General features: G+C 33.2%; 2 protein-coding genes across 3 annotated transcripts; both read left to right on the forward strand.

Annotated features, from left to right (window-relative positions):
• The first annotated feature begins 329 nt into the window (after positions 1-329).
• Positions 330-4970, forward strand: LOC114265322 (uncharacterized). 2 transcript variants are annotated; one of them, XM_028206095.2, is made up of 3 exons: positions 330-592; positions 1557-2296; positions 3585-4970. In XM_028206095.2, the coding sequence occupies exons 2-3, from the start codon at positions 1577-1579 to the stop codon at positions 4881-4883; spliced, it is 2019 nt and encodes a 672-aa protein (XP_028061896.2). In that variant the 5' UTR covers positions 330-592; positions 1557-1576; the 3' UTR covers positions 4884-4970. The 2 variants fall into 2 exon arrangements, with proteins under 2 accessions (XP_028061896.2, XP_028061901.2); XM_028206100.2 differs by lacking the exon at positions 330-592 and adding an exon at positions 678-1423.
• A 1458-nt stretch (positions 4971-6428) lies between these two features.
• LOC114265110 (lysine histidine transporter 2) lies at positions 6429-12632 on the forward strand. The gene is made up of 7 exons (XM_082893480.1): positions 6429-6496; positions 7955-8338; positions 9051-9444; positions 10069-10174; positions 11500-11591; positions 12062-12130; positions 12238-12632. Exons 1-7 carry the CDS (start codon positions 6444-6446, stop codon positions 12334-12336), a joined length of 1197 nt encoding a protein of 398 aa, XP_082749606.1. The 5' UTR covers positions 6429-6443; the 3' UTR covers positions 12337-12632.
• Positions 12633-22299: the final 9667 nt, after the last annotated feature.

Consider the following 22299-nt stretch of genomic DNA (forward strand, 5'->3'; position numbering starts at 1 on the left):
ATTGAAGATATCTCAAATTTTTTATCAAATTGAGGATGCTGGAACTTTTTACTAAATTACTGTAAAGAGCCGTTAGCTCTTGAGTACTGAACGACCGGTCGAATATCCCCCAGTTGTCTCCCGGTTGACCATCTCTTTACAAAATTTTTTTAAAAATTTATACTAACCGATCAACCTGCAAGTCGTCCTCTCCAGACGTTTGGTGGTTTGATAAAATTTCAAATCGCTCCGTTGACATGGACGATATCAGATCAAGTTTTTTTTATCAAATTTAATAAAAATTTGAGTAAAACGTTAAAGATCCCCCAACTTGATCGAAAAGGCAATATTTAGGTTCATAATGAGATTTTATGTAAACAAAGGGATAATATATGTAATTTTATGTAAACAAGGGGATAATATATGTAATTTACCCACTAAAGTTTATCAATCTTTCAGCTGATAGCTTCTCTCTTTCCCAGGGATTCGTGTGTGGGAAACTGAAACAATTGAGTTCATTAAAGCTTCTTCAGACAACCGAAAAAAGTGCTTACTCATCATCAGTCCATCTCTCCCTCTCTTCGTTGGTCTGTCACGGATGAAGGAATCTTAGGTAACTTTCTTAGATTTTATTTTCTTTCCTAATTTTTCTCTCCACCATAAATAAATAAATAAATAAATAAACCCACAAAAAATCCAGAAAAACAAGTGGTCCTTTTCGTTTTTGTTATCATCTCCAAAATACAGTTATCATCATCTCTAGCCTCCTTCCCTCTGTCTTTTCCCTCCTTTTCCACTTGTTCATGGCTTAGTCTCTTCTGGGTTTTCTTCATCTTCCCATTTCCATCTCTCTCTCTCTCTCTCTCTCTCTCTCTCTCTCTCTGTTTCATTGTTTTGTTTCATTCTTGAAATACCCTTTTGTGAAATACTCTGAATCTCACACCATGATCCTTTCAGTTTCCTAATTCCATTTTTTAGATCTCTTTTTGGATTACCCAAACTTTCCCATCTAAAACAACTCTAAAGTAAAGTGTGCTTCTTTAAATAATCCCAAACTTGGTTTCTGTTCTATTTTCAATCTTTGGTTACATTCCTGTCAAAAAGTTCAATCTCATTCCTCAAACCAGTCAACTCTATCCGATTCTTGTTTCTTTTATGAATCTTGAAAAAGTAAAGTGAGTGTTTCTTTTAAAGAAATCACAAACTGGGTTTTGTTCTATTTTCAATCATTGCTCAAATCACTCAACTCCGCCCAATTCTAGTTTCTTTTATGAATATTGAAAAAGTAAAGTGAACGTTTCTTTAAAAAAAAAAAAAATCCCAAACTGGGTTTTGTTCTATATTCAATCTTTGATTACATCACTCTCAAAAAAGTTGAATCTCATTGCTCAAATCACTCAAACTGTGTCCAATTTTGTTTCTTTATTGAATCTTGAAAAGTAAAGTGAGTGTTTCTTTAAACAATCCCAAACTGGGTTTTGTTCTATTATGAATCTTTAATTCCATTCTTGTTGAAAAAGTTGAATCTGATAGCTCAAACTCACTCAAATTGAATCCAATTCTTGTTTTTTCTTTAGGGTTTTTTAAGGCTCAATCAATGCAGCCATCCACATACTTCCCTCTAAGGTGGGAGAGCACCGGAGACCAGTGGTGGTACGCATCTCCTATCGATTTCGCCGCCGCCAACGGCCACTACGATCTAGTGAGAGAACTCCTCCACCTAGACTCCAACCTCCTCATCAAACTCACCTCCCTCCGCCGCATCCGCCGCCTCGAAACCGTCTGGGACGACGAAACCCACCTCAATTCCGCCGCCAAATGCCGCTCCACGGTGGCCCAAAACCTACTCTCCGATTGTGAATCCGAGAGAGGAAACTCTCTGATCAGAGCAGGCTACGGCGGCTGGCTCCTCTACACCGCCGCAGCCGCCGGAGATGTGGGCTTTGTGAGAGAATTGCTTGAGAGAGACCCATTGCTTGTGTTTGGGGAAGGAGAGTATGGTGTTACTGATATACTTTACGCCGCGGCAAGGAGCAAGAATTCTGGGGTTTTTAGGATGCTTCTTGATTTGGCTGTTGCTCAGAGGTGTTTGTATGGTGGTGATGGGGTGGAGGAGGAGGGGGAGGGGCGGCTGCCGGAGGAGGTGTCCGCGGTTTTTAGGTGGGAGATGATGAATAGGGCGGTTCATGCGGCGGCGAGGGGAGGGAATGTGGAGGTTTTGAGAGAGGTTTTGGGGGATTGTGAGGATGTTTTGGTTTATAGAGATGCTCAGGGATCTACTGTTTTGCACTCTGCCTCTGGGAGAGGCCAGGTTGAGGTGAGTATGTATTGCTCTATACATTTTCGTATCAGTTCTCTGCTCTACTTTAGTCTTGTTTATTTCTTAAAATTGGTTTATTATGGTGGAACAAACGAAAACGAAAAGGTAAAAACAGAGCAATTAAGAAAACAGATTTGTGTGGTTTGGCTTAGGCTACGTCCACCGGCAGCAATGGGTAGAGGGTTTCATTACCGAAAGGAAAGTCTGGGATCCCAGAATTAGGGACCCGGATTTTATCCAGATTGAGTATATGAGGTGGAGATTAAATTGATTAAGTGTAGGGTTTACGACTAAAATAAATTTGAACCATTGATCGTTGTTTCTGAGTAAGTTTTAGGTAGATAATTCTGAATTTGTAATATTACTATTATCAAAAAGGAGAAAATACAAGAAGCAGTTGTCTTAACTCACATAACTCTAATACCCAAAATAACCCATACTATATATTAAGAAATACAACAATAATCGGATCGTAAACGTGCCGTATGCACAAATCGGATAGAATAGGAGACACCCTCAACTATTTTGTGGTTACTTAAAGCCCCTTTGTATGAGCTGATGGCCAAGCCCCACGATCAGCAGAAACGGTCAGAACATCACGTGACTTTGTGTCCGTGCAATGATATTTTGTAATTTGTCCATATTTTCTCAGCTCCAACCCCCTTCCCCTAAGGCTGGCAGTTTTGTATGATCTTGCCATGTCCACAAAATGTCCCTTTCGTATAATTTTATTAAAATTTGAAGTGCAGCTATGTGACTGATATAAACAGAAGATTTCAATAGTCTTAGATTTGTGAAAAATGATGGAGATGTCATTGCTCCAATTTGATTTTACTTGGGTTTAGTTGAATATGTTTGTAAGGTAAATGTGTTGGCCAACTAGATGAACTGTGTGTGGGATAAAGAATTCTTAAAAGGAGAAAAGATTTTGTCCACCAAACAGGACAGAGTGCGACTCCTAAGCAATTGACCTCTTGGGATCCATAGTATCGGATAATTTTTCCTGTTCCATTAGCATAGCTTCCGTTGTTCCTAGACAGGTTTTGAACTTTGAAATTCCCATTTTTGAATGCCCCTATTTTGATGTTTTGGAGTGCAAATAATTTGGTGGTAGAACTATAATATAACAGTAAACACAGAATCAGTCGTTACGTATTGTATCACCTGTTACATATCGGGTTTTTAAACTTATGATACTTCAAATATTGACTAATAGATGACTGGATCGATGATTTAAAACCATGTCTCTGTATTTTTTGTTTAATCAACCTTTTCAACAATGCAGGTAGTCAAAGATCTACTATCATCCTACGACATCATTGCCTCGACGGATAATCAAGGGAGCACGGCATTAAATGTGGCTGCATACAGGGGATACTTGCCTGTGGTAGAGATTCTAATTTCAGCATCTCAGTCAATCACCTCCATAACCAACAATTATGGAGACACTTTCCTTCATATGGCTGTGGCTGGTTTCCGAGCCCCCGGTTTCCGACGACTTGACCGCCAAATCGAGCTCATTAAACAGTTAGTCAGTGAAAAGCTTGTGAGTATGCATGACATCATCAATGTACAAAACAACGATGGAAGAACCGCCCTCCACATGGCAGTCAACGACAACTTTCAGTCAAATCTTGTAGAACTTCTCATGACCGTCCCTTCAATTGATTTGAACATCCGCGATGCTGATGGGTTGACCCCACTCGATCTCCTCAAGCAAAGGCCGCGAACAGCTTCTTCTGACATTCTGATCAAACAGTTGATATCAGCAGGAGGGATATCCAACTGTCAGGATTACATGGCGAGAAACGCTCTCGTTTCCCATCTGAAAATGCAGGGTATTGGGGGAAGCCCCGGGACTTCATTCAGAATCCCCGATGCTGAGATTTTTTTGTATACGGGTATTGAGAATGCAAGTGAGGCTGCCACTTTTGATGATCCTACGGAATACGGGTCTTGCTTGAGTGAAATTAGTAATTTTAATTCTCCCACCACGTATAACTCATTGGATTGTAGGAAATCCAGCTCTGTGAATAACGCTGCAATGCGGCTAAAGATTCTCCTTCATTGGCCCAAAAAAGAAAAAAAAGGCGATGATTCTAAAGAACCGTACAAGATGGGTAGAAACTTGGAAGAAAGTCCAACAACGCTTCGGCAAAGATTCTCCCAACAAATGGCTATATCAAGCAACCAAAGGGTGATCCCGGTAAGAAATAGTCTTCCAAGTCCTTCCACGAAAAAGAAATTTGCAGCGAGGCTAATGCACGGTGTCATTCAAGCCATGCCACATCTATCTGTTAGATCGCCTTCGAGTACTTTTTCTGAATCATCCGTGTCTTCGCCTATCTCAATCGACAAATACAAGGGTGTGGACACTGGAAATGAAATTGAAGAATCCCCCGGATCAAGTCATTCAATTAATAGTGAAAAATTGCGAATCAATCGCAAACACTCTTCTCCGTTAAATAAAAAGTTGATTAATCAGTATTTCTGTTTCGGTGCACAAGGCCTCGCGGTGGAAGATTCGATTAGCTGTGCGCGGCCGCGTCAGAGTTACCCGCGTTCTAGTTCTTTAATGGTTTGAGTTGGCTGTTCTAGTGAGTTGAGTTTTGGGTTAGAGTTAAAATGTAGTATAGTTTTGTTGAGCTATGTAAATGTTTTTTTATTTTAATTGGTTTTTTTTTTTTTTTTTTTTTTTTTTTTTTTTTTTTTTTTTGCCTTACTTCTTGTGGCTTGTTTAATTTGTGTTTTAATGTATGTTTTGTGTAGTCCTAATAATGTTCTAGGGATATAACCCTTTTTATGTGACTTTTGTTTAGTGGATAAGTTTAATATTATGTTGGTACCCTGTTTGATTGATTGTGTTTTTATTTTTGTTTTCGTTTTCGTTTTTCGTACTTTAAGAACAAAAATAACGAAAAGATCAAAATACTATCATCTCTTTTTATTTTTGCAAAAACATATTTTCAAAAGCTGAAAAGTTGAAACAAAAATAATGGAAAGTTCAAAATGAGAGCCGGTATATATTACAAATTTTTTTATTCACCTTTTACGTCTAGTAAGATATCATTTGCATTCATTAATTCCTCAAGCAAAATTGGCTAAAAATGATATTTTAGTCATTAACTTAAATAAAATATCTAAAATTTTTCTTTTCGTTGAGTTCAATGACTTCCATCAGTTTTACTTAATGAAAATAGACAAATAGTTTAGATGGAAAACAATTTAAAATTTAAATTTATAAAATTAAAAACTTAGAATTTTTTTATTATAAATGTCAAACCCAGTTTTTTTATATAAAAAAAGAAAAAAAATTCCCCAAAATTATAATACACATCTCAAGTTCTAATTTTAGAACTTGCCAAATTACCAAAGACACCCTTTAAGTTGAGGCTTTGACCAACAATGAGGCTGTCAAGCAAAGACATTTTGTATAAATGTCAAGCAAGACATTTGACCAACAGTGACACCCTTTAAAAAACTTAGAATTTTTTTTATTATAAATGTCAAACCCTGTTCTTAAAAATAAAAAAATAAAAATCCCCAAAATTATAATACACACCTCAAGTTCTAATCTTAGAACTTGCCAAATTACCAAAGAAACCCTTTAATTTGAGGCTTTGACGAACAATGAGGCTGTCAAGCAAGACATTTTGGTAATTCCAACATTTGACATAACTAAATGGTCTATTGATAGCAAGAGGTGGAAATTAAATTTTCAGTTATGAGGATAGAGAAATCATAGCTCTTCCGTCAACTTTCATATTTCATTTTTAGAAACAAAAATGTCAAATATGGCTTTGCTATTTCTACTGAATCCCTATTTATGTGTTGTGGTTTACAAGAAAAAAAACAGCATGCATTCAAAACCAAAAGAAAAACGAAAATTGCTGTGGAAGTTGCAGAAGCCACATCTTCTGCACTTACATAAGGAAGGGGGGCAAAGTTTGTTGATTTTAACAACAAGCTTTACCCTTCCTTCAAAAACATTTCCATTTCTCAGAGACACAAAAGAAAAATGGAAACGACTAATATTCAACCCAGTGAAAAATCTGCCAAGGAGAAGAAGATCGACGATTGGCTTCCAATCACTTCCTCTAGGAATGCGAAATGGTGGTATTCGGCTTTTCACAATGTCACTGCCATGGTCGGGGCTGGTGTCCTCAGCTTGCCTTATGCCATGTCGCAGCTTGGATGGTATGTTTGATTCCTCTCTTACCCAAATCAAATATTTTTAGATGATGTTTTTGAGATTATCTTTGTTTCTTGAAAGTTAGGATAGACACACTCATTATGATATGAATAAGTTAATACGATAATTTTCATAAAATATAGAACAAGATATGTGTCAAATATATAATTTATAAAATTCAATATAATTCTTAAACTCTAACGAAGAATGAGGGTTACAGTTTTTATTTTATGTTTGAATTTCAAATTTCTTTTTTTTTTTCAAGCTTATAATGTGTTTCAGGTTAATTTGGTCCAAATTTATCTAATTTGTATGTATTTATATGGTAACAATGTCATTTCCATCTAAATTTAAACAAAAATATCCTTACTTTTTTTATAAAATTTAGACTGGAATTATACTTTTATATAGTAAGAGCATCAAGATCAAACTCAATAAAATTGAGTCAAATTATAATTAAAAATTTACTTTTATATTTTATCTAATATTTTTTTTATGTACGTATTTGATCAGGCTCTCTATTTTAAGATTTAATTTTATAAAATATTCATTTTTATTGGGTGGGTGGATGGCCAGGTGGTCAACCACTTAGTGAAAATTGTCTAATTTTTCCATTTGTAACAATATTAAAATTTATTTTATTGTAACTAGCCTAATGCAAGAGTTCTTTTGGCAATTTCACCTTACAATGCAACCCAGCTGTACTAGCCTCACCAACTCGAAGCTTTTTAATTATGGAAAATGTCTCGTAGTTCAAATTTTGTGGCTCAAAAGTGGCTCAAATGGCCAAAACGACGTCGTTTTGGCCATTTTTATGTTGTTCTGTATTCAAAACGACGTCGTTTTGGCCATTTGAGCCACTTTTGAGCCACAAAATTTGAACTACGTAGCATTGTCGTTTAATTATTTTAAAAAGAAGGTTACAATAGCCTACTGGACCGTATGCAGATGCTCTTAACAATGTCATGCCTCCACTTTCATCACTCCACCACCGCCACTACTATGTCATTATGGCCGCCATCTCATTCAACCCCCCCAAAAAAAACAATTATTACAAACATCACTGCTGCAATCTCGTAACAAATAAACATAGAAATGTCTCAAAATTTCATCAAGATTTTTATCGGCAAAGAAAAAATTTCATTAAAAACATGAAATTTCATTAAAAACATGAAAAATGTCAGTAATGTTAAAAAACCAACATTCAATATACATCATTAATCTGAAATTTATGACAATTTTTTAGATAGTTTTCTGTGCCATAGACTTTCTGTATTAGAAAAAGCAAATGGATTAATTTGTCCAGTTTGTATATAATTCAACCTAACATGTGTTAATTAAACCTGTTTATGAAATGATTGAGTTATTTTATCGTACAACCCGCTTTGACCCATCAAAACCGACCGTAACCCGCCCGGTTGTCAACTCGAAATTAACAGAATATTTGGGTTTGATATATGCAGGGGTCCTGGAATCGCAGTCCTCGTGATGTCATGGATCATCACCCTTTACACCCTCTGGCAAATGGTTGAAATGCATGAAATTGTACCGGGCAAACGGTTCGACCGGTACCATGAGCTGGGTCAGCATGCTTTCGGAGAAAAATTGGGGCTTTACATAGTTGTACCTCAGCAACTCATTGTGGAAATTGGTACGTGCATTGTATACATGGTGACAGGAGGCAAATCACTGAGGAAGGTCCATGAAACCCTTTGTCCCGATTGCAAACCCATTCGGACCACCTTCTGGATCATGATTTTCGCTTCGATCCACTTCTTTCTCTGTCTTCTCCCCAACTTCAACTCCATCTCCGGCGTCTCCCTCGTCGCTGCCGTCATGTCCTTAACGTAAGTATTCAGGAAAAATGTTATGCATAAACAGATTTCTTTTTCTTTCTTTTTTTTTTAAATTCCAATTCGGGAATAAGGCCTATTTCGATCATGTTATTTGTTCATTTTGTAGGCTCTATGCAAATTATTCAACACAATAAAAAAAAAAAATTTAAATTAATTTGAATGATTTCAACATATTAATCTTCATCAAAGTGGACCTTGTGAATGGTCCAATCTTCTTATGATTAGAGAATTTTGTAATAAATTCGTTTATTTATTTGTAATAAACTTCCTACCATCAAATGCTCTGATTATTTACAATGATAATAATTATTATTACATTTTTTGAAACAAAAGGCCAACAAAAAGGTTTCTATATGGTCAAAAGAATTAAGTAATTTCAAAGAGAAAAATAATTTTTTAAAAAACATTTTTAAAGTTAAATATAAATCATACATTAATTTTTAAATGAAATTGTGAACATAATGAAAAAAAAAAAATCAACATAAATATTTTTTATAGTAAATAAAAAAAAAACAACTTAGATGGAAAAAAAATTCCAAATTCGAAAGAACAATGAGACTATCTTATTTCAAGGATTTATAACTTTTTTTTTACAGTTTATTAGGTAGAAATAATTTTTAAAAAAAATTAATTATTTAAAAATTAAAAAATAATATTTTTAATTTTTATTTTACATTTGTGATCTATATTCTATTGTCTACAGTTACTCCACCATAGCCTGGACGGCTTCCCTGAAAAAGGGAGTACACGAACACGTGGACTACTCTCCAAGAGGGAAAACCACAAACGACCACGTTTTCAACTTCTTCAGTGCGATGGGTGACGTGGCATTCTCGTACGCTGGACACAACGTGGTTTTGGAGATCCAGGCAACAATACCTTCCACTCCAGAGAAACCTTCAAAGGGACCCATGTGGAAAGGAGTGGTAGTAGCATATATAATCGTTGCCATTTGCTATTTCCCAGTCGCTTTTGTTGGTTTCTACATTTTTGGAAGCAGTGTTGATGACAACATCCTCATCACTCTAGAAAAACCCAGTTGGCTTGTTGCTGCTGCTAACTTGTTTGTTGTCATCCATGTTATTGGAGGCTTTCAGGTGCGTTTCAAATACCTAATTATCTTTTTTTTTTGGGTTTCTGCCCAGAATCTTCTATCTCTAAATCTTTCTATTTCATATTTTGAGATTGTCATACTTTGAAATTTTTAATTAGGATAGAGGAATACAACAATTTGAATACAGAGATCCTTGACCTTGATGATTTAACTAGAGAGTACCATTGGCTGATTTTAAACATTGAACATATTATTTTTACAAAAAATTAGGTTGGTTGGATATTGATAATTAGATTATGGGATCACGTTTGTTTTACAAAATTAGATGAAAAATATGATTTTGATAACAAATTATTCACTTTTTTAAGATAAATGTGATCAGATCATATAATTATCGATTTTCAATTAATTTGATTTTTTATATAAATGAGTTGTAGATAGATTTTACAAAATTAACGATATGAATTAACGAAGCGGGTTCAGGGTGAATCCACTAAGCTCCAATCGTAACACTTCAGTAACCTAGTTAGATTGCTAGCCAAATAGAAACTCAACCCTTTCTAAATAATGTGTTTGTGATCTTCTTGTTCCATTATGAGTGTATGATTTCTCGACCTGTCAATTATCATGCTTTGTTTCTCATATTTATATAAACCACACAATGCAGATATTTGCAATGCCAGTGTTCGACATGATAGAAACTTATATGGTGAAGGAAAAGAAATGTTCGCCTTCTAATGTACTTCGCTTCACTATTCGTGCAATATACATCGGTAAGTGGTTCTTGGCTTGCAAATGTGGACTTAAATTATGAGAATACAATGAAACTCTGTGCAAAGTTTGTATACATAAACTCTGAAGATGATAAAACCTTGAAATCGTAAAAAAACACAATATATACAAACATCTTAATATTACCAAACACGGTAAAGAATAGAACCAAAACCAAATATTTTGTTGGATCAAACTAGTTGTCCAAGAGTAATAAGCACGATTCGAATTGAATTCCAGGCACTTGCAATAACTATAGACGTATGAAACATGCAGTTTGTTCTTTATACTTTTTCACTTGACTTTCTCGATTTCAATTGATTTGGTGTCAACCTAGTTTATAGGCATGAATAATCATTTAGCCAGAAGGCTTGCAGGTGGAAGGCTCAATGAGCTTTTACCTAGACTAAGGCCTCGTTTGGGAACAAGCTAATTTAGTAACTTTTTGGCTATTTGGCTAAAATTTGAGCTAAAAAAAAAACTAGTATGTTTGGGATGACTTTTTGGCTTTTTACGAAAAGATGTGCAAAAAGTAGAGAGAAAAGAGAATCTTTGACTTTTTGGTATGGGTTGTTGGTTTTTTGGCTAATTTAATAACTTTTTGACTTTTTGACTAAAAAGTTCGGTTGCCAAACGAAGCCTAAGCTTGTATCCCAAGTGTGCTAGTCCTGCCCGAATGAGGCTTGGATTGAGCCTAGCCTAGGGTTTGAAGTTGAATTTATTAGCCTATGAGAGGTAATCTGTCAACCCAGTTGAAAAATTTAGAAATTCGCTAGATATTGATTTGTGATTATGTATCAGTTTTAAGCAATAAAATAATCCCAATCAAACAATCAAAACAATTCGACACAACGATTTTAACGTGGAAAAACCACAATTAGAGCACCTCCAATTGTGATAAAAAAATCACGGGCAACAGCCACAAAACAATCCACTAAGAAGATATAAAAGAATTACACAGGTTCGCGAGCTAGCCTATTGTCTCCGAAGAGGTGGCTTGGCCCGCAAGCTTTTTGGGAAGGGATTGCGCTAACTTTTTGGCCTGAGACCTGGCTTGTCGTGTTCACCATTTCTACAAATCGACTTGGCCCGATGTTAAGCTTAAGAAATAAATCTTTATAAAAACTTTCATTTCAAATTAGTGTGGCATGTATCATATTAATAAATTGAGTCCTATTTTGCATTTCAAAACTATTAATAAATTGGCATAACGAATCCTTCCTTCTTTATTTGTTATTTCTTCTCTTCCTGTTTATTATAATTATTATTATTATTATTATTATTATTCTTCGTAAATCATTACCTATTTCTACCTGATTGGTTGCAGGATTGACAATGTTCGTTGGAATAAGCGTCCCTTTCTTCGGGGGCCTACTTGGATTTTTTGGTGGATTTGCCTTAGCCCCAACCTCATATTATGTAAGTGAAAACTTCATATCCTCACTCATACCTTTTGGAAATTACTGGTGATATTATATATATATATATATATAATGATATAATTGTGTTGTTACTTATTATTTTGAAACAAAGTATTGATTTAAAATATTTATTTATAAAAATACTACTGCCATACCGTTTTGGTGACAACTTTTGTATAAATAACACTTTCCTAACACACTACAACAATTTTACATTCATTGGAAAATTATTTTTTTAGATAAACAATCCGACATAGATATGATTAATCCTTTCTCAATATAAATAATTTATATACGAAATAACATGGTTGCATTGAGACTTATTCTAACCGAAAAGCATGACCATTAAGTGATATTTAATTACCAAGATACTATTGTCACAATATTCTAATGGAGAATTTTATATAGAAATTTTGTAATATTTTCCATCCGAATATTATTGATGTTTTTCTGTTTTTCTTTTTACAGCTCCCTTGCATCATTTGGCTTACAATATACAAACCCAAAACATTCAGCTTCTCTTGGTGTGCAAATTGGGTACACACTTGAACTTAATATAATGCACCAAACTAACCTGTTTCATTTTGTTTCTTCCATTTCTACAAAGCGCTAACTGATTATGTTTTTCGATTCATGTATTTCAGTTCTGTATCATCGCCGGTATTCTTCTGACAATAACAGCACCCATCGGTGCATTAAGAAACATCATCCTCCAAGCAGAGACCTACAAATTCTTTTCTTAATTCATTTCTCACGATAGAGGTCATCGTACTTTCAAGTTCAAAACTCAAATCATGATATGGTCTTGATTGAATCGATTCAGGATGATCTATTGTTACTTCATGGAGTCTGTATATATAATTTGTTTCCGTCAAAAAAAGAGAAAAAATAAGAAAAAAATAAGGGATGTGACAACTTATTTCAATTCATTTTTTTTTTATTTTTTCCAGTATTATTATTGTTGAGTTCTAATTTAAATAAGGGCCTAGTCAATGTCATAGATTTGGGTTTAAATAAGGACCTAGCAGTATTTACTTGACCAAGTCATGCAACTCTTTTGGGACTGGATGTTTAAGGAATATCTTTTTTTGTTATCTTGAGGGAAATTTGAAAATGTTGTTTCATTTTTATTTTATTTTTTTTCATTTATGCAAGTAGATTACCAATGTTCATTATATTCTGGAAGCATATTTGTGGAATGCCATTCATCAGTCCACTTTAGGGACAAATAATATCTTACTTGAATTTATAATGCATCTTGAAATAGATAAGAAAAGTTGCAGCTTGCTTGTTTTCATTTTTCAGAAAATACTTTTCAGAAAATTCTACTTTCTTATTTTTCTTATTTTTTTGTTTTTACTGAATTTTTTTTAATATTTTAAGCAATTTTTTTACTTTTTAGACACACTTAACATAAATACACCTAAAAAAAAAATTGTAAAAAAAATCTTTTAAAAATTCACTAAATACAAAAATATAAAAAAAAACACAAAAATTCAGTACATTTTTTGTATTTCTATGTATTTATTAATTTTTAAAAATATTTTTTCACAAATTTTTTACTTTTTAGATACATTTAACTAAGGTGCATCTAAAAAAGTAAAAAAAAAAATGTTTAAAATTTAAAAAATATTCACTAAAAACAAAAGAATACGAAAATCAAAAAACTCAGTTTTCAAAAAACTTAATCCAGAAAACTCAAACCAAACACACCCTTGTTATTATTTTATTGAGTGATTATTGTTACAGTTTCTTTCAAATTATCGTCATCTTGGTTTATCCCATTAATCACCGTCTTCGGTCCAACACAATTTAGCATTAAACAAGTATTGTAATTGAGGTTCAAAATAATATATTTTGTCTGTTTTGATATTGAGAGGGTAATTTATAACGAAAAATTGGGCGGAGCCATGATCCTTTGATTTCTGTTGTGGGCCGAACTAAAAGGCCGAAGTGTGGACGTCAAGTAGCTCAGTCCCTTTTTATCTGAGTACCAAACTGGGCAAAGGCGTTGACTGAGCTACCTAATACTAAGCCCAAGGGTTAGCTGAGGTGTTTGGTAAGATGGAGAGCCGAGCTAGGTGTAGCTCGGTCAATACTTCTATTCCATTACTTAGTTGAGCACAGAGCCGAAATAACTTGGTTGACCGCAATGTCAGCCGAGATAAAGGGGTCGGCCGAGGTAAAGGTGTCAGTCGAGGTAAAGGGAGTAGCCATCACTTGGCTTGCAGTGATGAGGGTGTTCTAAGGATAAGCATTATCCTTAGGCATGAGACTCCTAGTAGGACTCTGCTAAGGAGAGTTAGAGTCCTACTAGGATTGCACAAACCATCTCACTTGGTTGGTAGTGAGTAGGGTGTGTGATTCCTAGGAGGACTCATAGGGAGAGTTGGAATCCTACTAGGATAGTGTCAAGCAAAATCTATAAAAGCTCATGACCAGACCTTTGTACAGGTATCTCAATTCTTACTCTAGAATACACAGAGTTTATTGTCTATTGTCTAGTTGCTGACTTAGGCATCGGAGGGGTTTTCGGCACACGCCCGCCGGTTAGCTCACGTTTGTGTTTTCAGGTGGCAAAACAACGTTGTTTGGAGGAGTGCAAACTTGATCAACAGGATTATACGATGAAATTATTTCGTGCTCGTACAAATATTATACTGATTTATTAATGATCACGTCATATAAAAATTTAAATTATTAAAAAAAATAACTTCATTATTTATATCTTCTACAAGGAAACAAAAAACAAAAATTAAAGTAAAGATTCATTCAGCTGCCACTTTTAGGGTACTGAAGTGGATTGAATCAACATTGATAGGTAAACCACATCTACTCCAAAGCATATGATGTGTCAATAGGCATGACTTGTTTCATTCTTTCTTGTGCGAAGAGAACAAAGTGGGAGTATAGTTGAAGATCAAAAGATTGGCTTGATAGATGATGCGCTCTGTTATCATATGAAATGTATGGATTTGAGTTTTATATTTGCGCTACACATCTTTTTATTTCGTTTATTTCTCTCATACGCATTGTAAAAACAATAAATAAATAAGTATAGTTAGAAAAATATTGTGTTATGCCAATCGCACTAGAAACTACAGAGGCACTTTGATCTTCTGAATCTAGAGATGGCTCTTACATGATTAAAACTATTAAGACATTGTCTCTTAAGTATAAAATAACTTTTTATACAGCTCATTTTCTTATAATTTAACTAATGTATGCCCAAGCCTGAAGGTAAATTTGAGATTAAAATACAATTAAATGTAATTTAACTAATCTGTTGCAAAACAAAACAAAAAAAATAAAATAAAATAAAAAATTTGAAGTCAAAAAATATTAATAGATGGTCCGTTAGGTTTGAATTTTCAAATGAATTTTATAATTATATTTTTAAAAAGAGTTTGTCAAACGTGAAATTTTGATTTCGTTTGGGAAATGAATTGAGTTTTTAGTTTATTTTATCATTTTGTAATTATTATTTTATCAACAGGTGGCAAGACGGACTTTTCGATTTTTTTGACTTTTGTGAGAGAAAAATTGAAAATAATTATACTTTGAATGTGACATTTTGTCTTATTAATTTTTAGTTTATTTTATCATTTTGTAATTATTCTAATCCCAACCTATGATGTCAAACGAAGCGAATTTGATTGTATATTTGGAAAATAATTTTTACAAATTTAAAATTCAAAACATATTTAGTTTTAGGCCAAGTTTGGGAAGACTAAATAAGTGTATTTTTTGACTTTTTTTGTATTATGTGTAGAAAAAGTAGAGAGAAGATGTTGATTGATGTGACCTAAAAAAGATAAAAAGATGAAATAAGTGTACTTTTTTTTGTTAGCCAAACTTGGTGTGTGCTACATCCTGAGTGGTTGGCGTGGGACAAAACCAGTTTTGTATATGCATGGTGAATAGATATGTGTATTGGTAGATGTATATATCAAATAAAAGTTAGTTTTTTGACTTTTTTTAAAAAAAATATGTGAGATAATATGACCCAAAATAAGTTAAAAGTTAAAATGTGACTTTTAACTCATTTTCGAAAATAAGTTAAAAAATTTGCATTCACCCAAAAAACAAGTTAAAAAATTTGTAAACTAAAAAAAAATTCCAACCGCCATAATCTTGGATATCAAAAAATTTCCACCAACATTCGGCACGAGTATCAAAAAAATTTTCACAAACATATTTTAAACCCAGTACCAACCAGCATACAAAGGGCTATTTTGAAAAGATGATTAAAAGTCATCTTCCAGCTTTTAATTTATTTTAGGTCACATCATCTCTCATATTTTTTACACATTTTTTTTCAAAAAAAAGACAAAAAAAAAATCAAAAAGTTAATTTTTAAACAACCCAAAGCAAATGCAATGCCCTTTGTCTCCAAAATATATTCTTTCATTTTTAATCTATTTAAGAAATGTGCTAACGTTAAGACTTTTGACAAATAGCACTGAAATTAAAATTATTGAGTCAAACTTATTAAGATCAAATTCATAATCATTTTCATTCAAATTAATTATCTTCTCAAATATAATTATTTTAATATATTAAAATAATTGTGTTTGACTTTTTTATTTTTATTTTTGAGAGAAAATAATTAGAAAAATGTTCCAGATTACATATGTCCTCAATTATTTAATCTGTCTCATATATCAAGAAGAAGAGAGATAAATGAATCACATATATCAAGAAGAGAGATAAATGAATCACAATTCTATAGGACTCTTTACATCTGTCCACTCACTCTTTCTTTTGTACTCTCTCCATCTACTGTCTCTAAGGGTGGGCGCGGGTCGGTTGTGGCTACGGAACATCCAATCCGTCATCCGTCTGCCTGATTGGCGGATTGGATAAAATCAATTCGTATCTATTCGCCAATCCGATGGATGTGGATTGAGTGGATTAGCGAATGAATGCGAATCGGTTTAGCGATTTAAAATTTTATAAATTTTCAATATAATTTAACTTGTGCACTTTCTAAAAAAAAAAAAGTATTACAGTTAATGACTTAAAAAAAGTATTACAATCACTGCATGCCTCATCCAAAGAAAAAAAAGTTTGAAATTTTAAAATATTACAATCACTGCATACCTCATCCACATATTACAATCACAGCATGCATCATATACATAAAGTATTACAATCTGTGATTCTTAAAATATAAAAACAATTCAAACCATTAAAACCATGAATAGAGCAGTAGTAGAGATTGTATATCTCTATATTGGTACATATATATCTGTTTTTGAAAATAAAAACTAACTAACATATATCATCTTTTTTATTTATTATTTTTAGAGTTAGATTTAAGAACCAAAAAATATAGATAAATAATACATTTATTTTTTTTCAATTCAAAAAATATATTCAAGTTGAAAACTTTTTTTCAACAGAATATTTAAACTCTTTTTCAATTGAAAATACAAACAGAACATCTAAATAAATTGAAAACACAAAATCTTACAAATTACTAAGGATGCTCGCGGTTCGGCGGTTCGGTTGCGACCAAAGGAACCTCAAATCCGCCATCCGTCCAAAACTAGGCAGATTGAAAAAAATCAACCCGTAACCGTCCGCTCGTCATCACGCGTCTGTCCGATTTGGACACATCAGTATATTCGCTACTCATCCCTAATTGTCTCCCACTCATTCTCTCTCTCCATCTTTCCCATTCATTCTTTCTCTACCTATTATCTCTATTCTCTCATCTCTTCCCTCTATCTATTATCTTTCCCTCTAACATCTCTAACTATTCTCTCTCTCCAAACCCTTTATTTCCTTTGTTTCTTTTTTCGTTAAACATAATTTTTTTTTCTTCACTCTATTTTCTGTCAAATTTGTGATTTGATTTTGTTAAATCATAGGAAATCAATGCTCATTTTAAAAATCAACACCCATTTTCCATTAAAGAATCAAACTCATTTTATAAATCAAAACCATATCAAAAATCAAATTAAAAATAAAAATTCATTTCTGAAATCAAAATCCATTTAAAAAGTAAAACCCATTTTATGAAGATTCAGAAACATATATACTCATTTATTGGATAAAACTCAAAAAATAAAACCCAAAACCTTTTAAAAAATTAAATACATTTAAGTTTCTATGTTAAGATTAAATTAAGTAAAGTACATTTTAATCCAAAATGATAAGAACATATATACTCATTTAAAAACAGAATGCAGTGTTCTTCTATAACAACCCGAAAATTTAAATTGTCCCTTATATTTTATATTAGTATTATTTAATTATAAATAATTTCAAAAAAATAATTTTAACTTTATATTATTATTCAATATTATTTTCTAAATATTATGATATTTTTATTATATTTTTCTTAATATTTTTTTTGAATCAAAGTACATTAAAATATACCATTTTCTGTACATTTTGCATGCGTGCCTCGTAAGTGTCTTGCGCCTTACACTTTGCCTATATATGGATGATCATCAATTAATTCATCTCACCAGTGTCAAACTCTCTCTCTCTCTCTCTCTCTCTCTCTCTCTCTCTCTCTCTCTCTCTCTCTCTCTCTCTCTCTCTCTCTCTCTCTCTCTCTCTCTCTCTCTCTCTCTCTCGTCCAAGTTTTATATATAAAACTTTGAGTTTAGTTTGGAGTATTTAGTGAGTCATAATGAGCGAAAGGTAAAATTTAGAATTAAAGTTAAGGTAAGTTATATTATACATTGAGTCACCATTATATATTTTACGAATATTTTGAGTTACCACAAATTATTTTATATAATTTATGCTTCACAGTTATGTTAATATTGCAATTACGCGGATTATTTTCTGAACTCTATTTGCTTAAAATGAAATCCATGGATATATTTTTTTAACTTTGAATATTTATTTGACTATGATTATATAAATATTTATTTTTGGTAACTATCATCACGGGAGTCTCATGCCTTGGGGGACTTAAATAACCATTGGCCCTCTGATTAATCACTTTGTGACCCTCTATCTGTCATGGATCCACTGACACTTTGATTTCTGGTAGGAAAAATTGTGTTGTACGGAGTTAAATACTACATTATTGTGGGAGCCACCTCTGGAGTTCGTACGAGCCACCTTTGGAGTCCATACATCCGTTCTATTTTGTACCGTAGTTATGATTTCTGGTGTAGAGCAAAGTGTTGTACGGAGTTAAGTGCTACACTATGGTGGAAGCCACCTCTAGAGTTCGTACGAGCCACCTCTTGAGTCCATACATCTGTTTTGTTCCGTTCTGTACCGTGATTATGATTATTTTTTTTATATGATTTTTGTCAAATGATTTCCGTATATATTCTGTATTTTAATATCAAACTTGATTTAGCCAATAATTATCCATGGTGAATTTTATGCCCTTATGCTCTTAGTATAACATTTCTCACTCTGCCATGTGCTTATAACTATTTACCAATTTTTAGAAAATAATGCAATTCAGAAATAGCTTTTAAAGAGTCTTAGACGCGGGCCTGCGGAATAAACACACACCACACTTTTATGGTATTTTTATATGTAAATATCGGCCATTTTGGTCAATAAATTTTGTTATAAAAATAGAAGCTCCAATGATTATTTTGGTACCCTCACTTAAATATTTTATCGCTCGCGTTTAGTAATTTATTTAAGAATTGGTCGGAGGTAACTTAAGTTACTAGCCATCACGATGCTTAACTGTTGGGTACGGAGAGCGAGTCGTGACATCTTGTCGCGTTTGCAAAGAAGCTTGACTTTCTCTCTAATCATTTCTTTAGCTTGAGGACATGCATCTTTGTAGAAGTTCATAACTAGACCAATTTGTTCTTCAGTTTCCTCATTTTTTGCAAAAGCTAGGTTGAGATTAAGAGAAAACAACACCGAGAAGGATAAGATTGAAAAGAAGAGAGCTTTGGAACCCATTTCTCTATCTCTCAACTCATAAAAGCTCATTGGCCTTGCTTTAAAAAAAAACGTAAACTAAAAACAGATTGAACAACAACTGATTAAAAAAAAAATCAAATAGCTCCAACTATAGCTCATGGGATACCTTCAATTAAAAAAAAGAAAGATGGAAGCCATCAGATACAGCTATAGCTCGTGGGACACCTTCAATAATAATATAAAAAAAAAAAATCTATTCTTGGGGCTTTTACCTCATGTATTTCGAATATGTTGAACCTTCTTGAAGAATAGCTTCGAGGAAGGGCGTCAGAGCAGCGACCTAACGAGGGCGAGACCGAGAAGCCATCATCGAGTGGGTTGGGCTCCAATAGAATAAAAGAGAATAGGATTGAAACAAAAACACAGAGACTGAGATGTGTAGAGAGAAAGAGGAAGGCTGCATTTGTTGTAGTCGCGAAGGTGGGCTTCTGTGTTGTGGAGGCAAGTCTTCACTGGATGGGAGAAGAGAGAGAAATAAAGAGAGTCGCTATACTTTCTGGGGAGAAGGGGGGAAAAGAGAGGTAGAGAGAGAGAGAGAGAGAAATAGGGAGTAGATGGAAAGGGAAAGAGAGAGAGAGAGATAAGAGAGTAGTGAAATGATGAAAGAGAATAGAAGTGGTGAGAGAAGAGAGAGAACATCTGGGTGGGAAATGAATGCATCTCAACCATTAAATTTTGGATGGAACAATCTGAATTAAAACCAAATGTACTTCTGATACATTTTGGACATTTTCAAAAACTCTTCTGTCTTATTATATAGATAATCACTATTAATTAATAATTTTTTAAGAACCAACATTGTTTAATGGTGCATATATAGTTATTAATTATACTAATTAATAATTAATACCTAATAAAGTATTTTGATTATATGTTAAGAAGTTAAAAAATTATTACACTACATACTAAATATTTTATTGAGTAGAACATATTGAACTTTGACAAGTCTTTTTCAGTCCACTCTCAGCCTTATCCTTCGACGCATGTCCAGCAGATTTGCGCAGATTAAGCCCAATCCCACATAATGCCCAGCTCAAAAAGCCCGAGGGGTTTCTAATATAATTATTGTAGGGTTATTTACATTAATATCTTTAAAGTATTGAAAATTATCACTTTAATCCTTAAGTCCTAAACTATTAAAGCCTCTTTTGAAAAGTGTTATAAAAATAAAAAAATAAAAAATAAAGTCAATTTATTAGCTTATTAAGGTCTCGTTTGGAAATAGGCTATTTTAGTAATTTTTTAATTTTTTACGAAAAGATGTACAAAAGAATAGAGAGAGAGTGATGTGACAACTTATAGTAACTTTTTGACTTTTTAGCTAAAATGTATAATTGACAAACGAGGCCTTAGTCATGTCTCTACTTTTTACACATCTTTTCATAAGAGTGATGTTATTGGCACCCCATGAATTATTTGGGACCCCTAATTTCTTTGGGCCCCCACTTATAAATTTTGAGACCTTCAAAATTTCTTTTCTTCCTCCAAATAATACCAAAATTATCTTTGTGAAAATATTCTACCGATTGAATGTACACCTCCACACCCCCATACCCTAAAAAAATCCCTCTTCTAAAAAATCCTAACAAAACCCACCAAGAAGAAGAAGAACCAATGTGATTACCTGCTGTCTCATCTACCATTGTCACAATTGGTATGCTCTTTCTCTCTCTCTATATATATACATAATTTCTTAATTTTCTAGTAATAATTTCTCCTCTTGTAGTAAAAAGATTATAATAATTGGTTTAGTTGATTTTGTTAATAGATATTATGAAATTGTGAGTTTAGCAGAGAACTACGCAGTAATATTATCAAAGCTACGCGATGAAGAAATAACTTTTGAACCTGAAAATATATTTGGGTTACTTTTGATAACTTCTACAAGTGTTAAAAATTTTGACCATTCAATGCGTTAAAAAATTTCCATGTTCAGGGTTGTATTCCCGAACTTGAAAAAATGAAAACTTTTGCAAGCGTTAACAATTTTGACCGTTTAATGTGTTGAGAAATTTTCATGTTCGGACCTGCATTCCCAAACATTACTTATTTGTTCGGGAATGCCTTCTCGAACAAATAAGTAATGTTCGGGTCTGTAATCCTGAACTTGAAAAAATAAAAACTTCTGCAAGCGTTAACAATTTTAACTGTTCAATGTGTTAAGAAATTTCCATATTCGGACATGCATTCCCGTACATTACTTATTTGTTCAGGAATGCCTTCCTGAACAAATAAACAATGTTCGAACCTGTGTTCCCGAATTTTGATTATATGTACAGGAGTTCAATCCCGAAAAAATGACGAACATATTTTATTATTTTTGTCATTTTTCAAGAAATTTAACCTTACAAGGCCAATCTCCTCTGAGCTAAGAACAATCTCGAAGCTATGAACCTTCTATACGCTTTTATTGTTGTACTCTTCTTGTTTTATGGAGTGTGGTTACAAGAAAAACTTCCACTCATTGTCATTGCTGGAGAAGTGTAGGTAATTAAATGGTTGCCACTGTTATCACCGGAATATTGCCGCCAAACGATTTTTAAGGTTTTGAGGGTAGGTAGGTTTTGAATGTCAAATTTGAGAAAGATGAGTGGTAGGGATGGAGGTGGGTACTCTCATAAACCCTAAATCATGATGTAGTGGATGTGTAGGTTTAATTGTGAGATGGGGTGTTCCGAAATTAATGATGTCCTTTTTAGTAATTTTATTTGAGGTTATTATTGTAATAAAAAAAATTTAAAAATTGAGGGTCCAAAATAATTGATGAAGTGTGAGAGGGTAAT

This window comes from Camellia sinensis, chromosome 10 (genome assembly GCF_055761805.1).
Source record: "Camellia sinensis isolate YWXY chromosome 10, ASM5576180v1, whole genome shotgun sequence".
Taxonomy (NCBI): domain Eukaryota; kingdom Viridiplantae; phylum Streptophyta; class Magnoliopsida; order Ericales; family Theaceae; genus Camellia; species Camellia sinensis.